We start from the raw sequence: 7,725 nt of genomic DNA, 5'->3' as shown, positions 1-7,725 counted from the left end.
CGGGCGGGGTGTAGGTGAAGATGGGAGGCTGGGAGTTGACGGTAGATGCTGAGGCGTAACGTGTTCGAGAAGAGAGCTATCCCAGTGCGGTTTGCCTCCGGAGCCCCAAGCGGGGAGGAGCGGTTTGTGGGGGGAGGGCAGAGCTTCTGCGGATGGGTAGTGGATGTTTATTCAGAAATTGGGACTGGAGGTGAATAGACGGGACCTCCCGCGGATGCTGCTTGTTAAAGATGTACCTTTCCTCGTGCCCCTTTCCAACCATTTTGTGTTCAGTTTTCAGCTCTCACCCTCTGGAAATCACAGAACTAACCCATGTCTTTTCCTTTCTTTTAGGAGAGTGAAGATGGCATCGAGGGCGATGGTGAGTAGCATCCTGACAGTTGTTTGCCCATAAACTCAGGTCAGCTGTTTCCAGCAATTGACAGACTGTAAGGATTTGGGGGAGGGTTGCCGCAAAGTGGCTCTTTGTAGCATAGAGCTTAAAAGCGTACGTTTTAGCAGTATGATCTTGGGAAAGTCAAAGTCGCTCTTTGAACCTGTTTTCAGTCTGGATATGGGGACTGTAATTTTATCTCCCTCATAGGTGGAAGTCAGAATTAAATGAGGACTTTAGCTTGATCCACAACAGGCAGTCAGGAGATGTAATTATAATAACTTGTGTTGAAATTTTTTTCTTTCCATGTTTCTGTTTCCTTTCAGCTGTTCTCTCGGATTATGAAAGTGCAGAAGACTCAGAAGTGAGTGTGATAGTTTCTTTCTCCTATGGTGTAGGTTGGAAAGTGTATTTTAAAACCTGCACACACCTGTGGTTCAAAAGTACCATCACCTACTTGTTACTCCTCTTGTGCGTTCTTCATTTGTGCTTCTGAAAACTATTATAAAGGGTCTTGTTCAGTTATATAGGGAGGGAAGCTTGGTGTGAGCCTCTTCAGGCCACATGTGTCATACTGTTAATAGCTGGCTTTTCACCCTATCTAAAGGAAATAAGGTTCTAAATGAGAGAATGAGAACATTCTGAAGCCCTTTACAGGTTGTTTGACACTCCATTTCATGATGCCTAGGTAGTGAAGCCAGCCAGTTGGATATTTTTTCCGAGTATATCTGAAGACCTTAAAAGGGTAGGATTCTGAGTGGTTTGTGTCAGAAGCATTTCTCAGTTTATGGATAAGGTTTTCTGTCTTTAGCAGAAAGCTTCCCTAAGCCAAACGTTTGTGAACTTACTTGTTTTGATTGGATAAACTACTAGAGACGCTATCAGAATGGCTATTTGTTTACTGGAGTTGTTGAACAGAGCCCTGAGATATAAGGAGGAATTGGATTGTGGATCAAAGGTTTATTCTATAAATTTTATAGAACTGTTGCTACATATTAGACTTTCCATTAAGCCCTGGAGATGCAACAGATACAACAAAGTTCCTATCTTTAGGAATCTTACAACTTAATAAGGAAGTCAGACAAACATTGAGGCAATCGTAGGACTTGGTGACAACTGCTAGGGGATAGGGTTAAGTAGGGTGTTAATGGCCGGGTACTGAATCCATCCATCTTAGGCAGTCAGAGGAGGATGAATTGGAGTTAGCCAGGCAAGCCATGTTCTAGACAGAGGGAACAACCGCTACAAAAGCCCAGAGACGGGAGAGAATTTGGAAACTTGAAAGTAGTTTGGTGTGGCTGGAACATTGTCGGGACAGGATGGATACAAGAAATAAGGGCATATTAGTGAGTAGGGGCCAGATCATGCAGGGATTACTTGTTCCTTCTGTTTATTAAGTGCCTGCTCAGAGCCAGGAGCTGTGCTAGGCACTGGAATAAAAGACAGGCATGGTTCTGCCCTCATGGAACTTAGCAGTACATTCCAGGTCAGAGGGGGAAAATATAGACAGTTAACTAAGTAATTACAATAATGTTTGGTAAATGCCATGTTATTGGAAGCATATGGTGCTTTGGGAGCACATAGCAGGGACAACTAACTGGGTTTAGGGTGTTTGGAAATGTTTACAGGAGCGAATGTTCAAATAGAGACCTGGAGGGTGAGTAGGAGTTAGCCAGGTAGAATTTTCTAAGCAGAGGGAACAGTGTGGAAAGAAGGTCTAGAAGGGATGGACTCCATGGTGAGTTGGAGGATATGAAAGGTTTAGTATGACTGGTGGTAAGGATGAATCTCAGTCCAAATTTTAAAGTACTTTATAAGCCAGGTTGAAAACTATTTGGATTTTATTCTAAGGAAGTAAAAAAGTGTACCAGGGTTTTAAACAAGAGTGTGATACAGGTTATGAATTAGACTTAAATTTTAAAGCAGTGTTTGTCAGATCCAGGGAACACCTACATGAAAAAATCCTACTGAAACAATCTTGCAGAGGGAGGGAAGACTCAGACATTTGTATGTTAACAAGATCCCAGGTTGAGGCACAGTAATATTTTAGAATTATTATTTTTGTAACCGTTATTTTGTGTGCAGTGGGGAGAGTTGATCTGAAGGGAGCAAGATTAGAGACAGCAAAGCTAGTTAAGAAAGCTACTGTGGAAGTCTAGGAAAGTAGTAAGTGTGGCATGGAGTGGAGTGGTGGCAGTGAAAATAGAAGTGGACAGCACTGACAGTTATTTAGGCTATGGAATTGACAGAATGTGGTGATTGATGAGATGATTTCTTTTCTTTGAAGTCAATGGTAAAGTTATCTGCAAAGAGTAAAAAGGAGATAAGAGGTTTTGGAGTGAGGAATGTTTGCAGTAGTCACTAGAGAACAGAAACATCAGAAAGACTGCCAGGCAGTATGGAGTGTTCAGTGAGGTTTGGTGCTTGTGACTTTATAGGAGTTTACCATTCTGTGTATAAATGAGTTTGGATGTTACTCTTAACAGCAAAGAAAGAAAGGCTGTTGGAGGCTTAAGTGTGGAGGATGCATTGTGGATGAGGCAAGACTGGAGACAGAGCTGTTAAAAGGTTATTAGGATAGTCCAAGGAGCATGATGGTGCCCTAACGAAGGGACATGGCAGTGGCACTAGCAAGACATAGATTTGAGAGATATTTCGGTGATACTAACAGAACTTCTTGACTGATTGAATGTGGAGCCTGAATTAAGGAGGAGTCAAAGGGATGCCCAGGTTGATGAATGGTGTTATTCACTAAGAAACGGACCACAGTGGGAGGAGATTTCAGGAAGGACAGTGTTGGGTTAAGTTTTGAGATTGAGGAACATGTGGGACTTTGATGTGGCAATATCTAGTATATATTGTCTGAAATTTAAGAGAGAGGTGTAGTTCTGTTCTGTCTGATAGGGTAGTCACCAGCCAAATGGGGCTATTTAAATTAATTAAACTGAAAAGTTCGGCTCCTCAGTTGCAGTAGCTACATTTTAAGTACTCAGTAGCCACATGTGCATAAATAAAAACATTTCCATCATCCCAGAAAGATCTGTTGGACAGCACTTGTCTAGATTAGAGAAGTAGACTTGATATCTTGCCTTTCATTGTAATCTGTTACTTGCTTGAACTTCTTGTTGATTACTAACTGTATATACCTAGATGCTACACTTTAGTCTTGCCTATTTTTTAAATCTTGATCTATCTCTTAGTCTGCAGTTTAGTTTTTCATCCCTTTCTTTTCTTTACAGTGTGTCCATTGAAAAGATTTTGATGGTCACTCATTCATAGTACAACTCAGCATGCTCCCTCTGTCCTTTGTATTTCTTGCAAATTGTCTTTCCATGATATCCTTGGAAAAATACCAGTGTGACCCAGAGCTTTTATCTTGCACCGGACTGACTGGTGAACACCTGATTTTCTTTCCCTTATAAGTCACTTGCTATTTTTGTCTAGATATTCCCAGTCTATTTTCTTTAAGGTCCAATAAATTTATTAGAATTTGTCCTGGAGTTGGTCATTCTGGATCAGTGTTCATAGGTATGAGATGTGCTCTACAGTATGTCATGGAACTTCTATCCCAATATTCTTTTCCTGTCTTCAGTGTTTGACCCTTCTTCTGTAATCCTTTATATCTGTTTCTTCATTTTCTGTTGATTTTTAAATATTTTCTTCCTTTTCACTTTTAATTTCTCATAAAGCATTATTGTTGTGTTTGTGTTGTTTGTGTTCCTTCTAGTTTTAGACTTTGTATTTGAAATGAATTTTTTTTTTCATTTCTAATATCTCCCTTTGAATGAATGAGTTCTTTCATTTCATTTTTGGATTATTCTAATTCTCACTGATGTTCTTTCATGCCTTATATAATATTAATGTCTTTTTTGCTCATTTTGAAATAGAAGTTACAATTTTGATATGATATGCATGTCTTTTGGGCATGCTTTCATTGTAGGAATGCTATTCTACGTTCTTTTTTTTTCTCATAGCAAGTTTATGTGGGACTTGATCTCTGTATTTTTCCTTTGTTGATTTTAAAAATTAGTTTTCCTGATCTTTTCGAAGGAAGTACGGCTCAGAGTAACTTCTTCTAACTTCATAGAGCTCCCTCTTCAGTTGTTTTTCTGTAGTGTTAAAAAAAATATATATGATGGCTTGCTTTCTGAGATTTTCTGCTTTTGTTCCCTTCTCTAACTTGTTTTGGACCTTCTCTTTCCTTCATTCCTTTTATCCCTCTTCTGCTGAGTTTGATTCCCTTCTCAACAGTTTTATCTTCAGTGTGTTACTCTCCTAGAGGGGAGCCCTGGCAGCCAGATTGGTTTTAAGATTTCAGAAGGGTTACACTGCTCTAACCCTTTCAGACCTTCTTACTGCAGGACCCTTAAACACACATTCTATTGGAGACAGTAAAACCCCTTCTGGTTTCAACTGTTATTCTCAGTTTTGCTTTCTATTGACTAGTTCAGGGTTCTTCTGTTTTCAGGTCCATTTAGTGCTCTCTGCTTTTTCCAGCACTGATACCAATCTGATGCATGTCTTCTGGCTGTTGATGCTTTGCTCTTATGTGCTTATATTTTGGGTCCTGGGGGATAGCTTGTAACCTAGTTTTGTTGTAAATGTTATCCAGAGGGTTTTGATCTTGCTCCCATTTCATGTGGAGATTTGAAGAGATCAAAAACTATGCTGCTGCCATTTTCGCAGAATCCTCCAAGAAAATTTTTTAAAGAAATTAGCCTATGAAGGGGAGGCTAGAGAGCTGGTAGCTGGAAAGAAGGCTGTAACGTCAAGAGAGGGTTTGGTGTTGTTTTTTAAGTTGGAGAATAAAGTATGGCTAAAGGTTGAAGAAATCAGTAGAAAGGGAGAGAAAAGGGAGGGTATAGGTAATGCATGTATTGGTGTCCTTGACTGAGTACATGAGAAGAAATAGGAAACAGACAACAACAATAGGAAACATCTTCCATTGTAATTATAGAGAAGTGGGAAGCAAAGGTATATGGGGAGGAAGCTGGTGCGCCCTTTGTTTTGTTTTCCTTGTGAAGTAGAAGGAAAAACGTAAAGAACGGTTGTTGGTGGAAGGGCAGTGTAGGAATTGTGAGACTAAAGGAAGTTTGAGTAGTTGAGGTTGGAGGTGGCACTGATGGGTGAAGTTGTATGATTTTTTTTTTTTTTAACTCCCTTTAGTGATGATCAGAAGTCTGGTTGTAAGCTTAGAAAAAGATAGTTGATCCAGTCTTGGGTACATGGGAGTAGGGGACTTGAGGGAATTACTAGTAGTGATAGAAATGAAAGGGTCACAGAGTTGAGAGAGGAAAGTGAATGTGGGAAAGGACTGATCGGTAGGGAAAAGGTAGAAATGTCAAGGGAGTGGATGACGTAAGAAATTGGAGACTAGAGAGTAAAGGAGTAACTGGGGAAGAACAGGAATAACAGGCGGGTTTTCGTTTTTTTTTTTTTAACAGCTTTATTGAAATATAATTTATGTGCCATTCAACTTACCCCTTTCAAGTGTACAGTTCTATAGTTTTTAGTATATACAGGTATGCGTGACCATTACCACAGTCAGTTTCAGAACATTTTCATCACTTCAAAAGGAAATTCTGGGGACTTCCCTAGTGGTGCAGTGGTTAAGAATCCGTCTACCAATGCAGGGGACATGGGTTTGATCCCTGGTCCGGGAAGATCCCACATGCCACGGAACAGCTAAGCCCGTGTGCCACAACTACTGAGCCTGCGCTCTAGAGCCCGCGAGCCACAACTACTGAGCCTGTGTGCCTCAACTACTGAAGCCCATGCACCTAGAGCCTGTGCTGACCAAGAGAAGCCACCACAATGAGAAGCCTGCACACTGCAATGAAGAGTAGCCCCTGCTCGCCACAAACAGAGAAAGCCCGCATGCAGCAACAAAGACCCAACGCAGCCAAAAAATAAATTAATTTAAAAAATATATATATGGTCCACATCAAAAAAATCTTTAAAAAAAAAAAAGAAATTCTGTACCCTTTAGCTGTCACTTGCCTCCCACAGTTCCTCCATCCTTATTCGCTCCAGCCCTAAGCAACCACAAATCTACTTTCTGTGTCTAGAGATCTCCCTATTCTGGCCTTCTATATGAATGGAATCATGTATTATATGGCAACATAATATAATATACTGGCTTCTTTCACTTAGCATAATGTTTCCAAGGTTTTCATCCAAGCTGTTAGTTGCGGCATGCAGGGTCTCTGTTGAGGCATGTGGGATTTTTCTTTGCAGTGTGCGGGCTTCTCTCTAGTTGTGGTGTGCAGATTTTCTCTCTAGTTGTGGCATGTGGGCTCCGTAGTTTGTGGCACACAGGCACTCTTGTTGAGGCGCGTGAGCTCAGTAGTTGTGGCGCGCCGGCTTAGTTGCCCTGTGGTATGTGGGATCTTAGTTCCCTGACCAGGGATCAAACCCATGTCCCCTGCATTAGAAGGCAGATTTTTTACCACTGGACCACCAGGGAAGTCCCCTGTACTTCATTTCTTTTTATGGCTGAATAATACTACGTTGTATGCATACACCACATTTTGTTTATCCATTCATCCATTGATGGACACTTGAGTTTCTGTTTTTTTTGTTATTATGAATAATGCTGCTGTAAACATTAGTGTACAAGTTTTTGTGTGGTTGTATGTTTGCATTTCTCTTGGTTATGTACCTAGGAGTGGAGTTGCTGAGTCATGTGGTAACTGTTTAATTGTTTGAGGAATTGTCAAACTGTTTTCCAGAGCAGCTGCACCATTTTACATTCTCAGCAGCAGTGTATGGGAATTCCAGTTTCTCCACATTCTCAACAGCACTTATTATTGTCTTGATTTTTTGATTCCAGCCATCCTAGTAGGTATGAAACGGTATCTCATTTTGATTTGTATTTCCCTGATGAGTAATGATGTTGAGCATTTTTTCTTGTGTTTATTGGCTATTCGTGTATCTTCCTAGAAGAAGTGGCTATTCAGATACCTTGTCCTTTTTTTAATTGGGTGTTTTTTTTATCATTGAGTTGTAAGAGTTCTTTATATATTCTAGATATAAGTTTCTTATCAGATATATGATTTACAAATACTTTTTCCCATTCTGTGTGTTGTCTTTTCACTTTCTTGATGGTGTAAGGTTTCAGTGTTGATGAAGTCCAATGTATCTGTTTTTTCTTTTGTTGCTTGTGTGTTTGGTGTCATATCAAAGAAGCTTTTGCTGAACCCATGCCAAATGCAAAGTCATGTTTTCTTCTAAGAATTTTATAGTTTTGGCTCTTATATTTTAGGTCTTTGATCCATTTTGAATTAATTTTTGTATAAGGGGTGAGGTAAGAGTCTAACTTCATTCTTTTCCATGTGGCTTTTTTTTTTAAA

The 7,725-nt window shown here is 40.1% G+C and overlaps 1 protein-coding gene across 1 annotated transcript in view; it reads left to right on the top strand.

The window, feature by feature from the left end:
- The window catches only part of CASC3 (CASC3 exon junction complex subunit), a 20,639-nt gene that overhangs the window by 1,599 nt on the left and 11,315 nt on the right, over window positions 1-7,725 (top strand). Inside the window, exons 2-3 of the mRNA XM_024744275.1 lie at window positions 334-361; window positions 700-737. Coding sequence (XP_024600043.1) covers window positions 334-361; window positions 700-737 — 66 coding nt within the window. The remainder of the gene's footprint in view (window positions 1-333; window positions 362-699; window positions 738-7,725) is intronic.

Source organism: Neophocaena asiaeorientalis, unplaced genomic scaffold, assembly GCF_003031525.2.
Source record: "Neophocaena asiaeorientalis asiaeorientalis breed wild unplaced genomic scaffold, Neophocaena_asiaeorientalis_V1.1 scaffold1, whole genome shotgun sequence".
NCBI classification, from domain to species: Eukaryota; Metazoa; Chordata; class Mammalia; order Artiodactyla; family Phocoenidae; genus Neophocaena; species Neophocaena asiaeorientalis.
The sequence above is the reverse complement of the archived record's forward strand: the minus strand, read 5'-3'. Positions and strand labels throughout refer to the sequence as shown.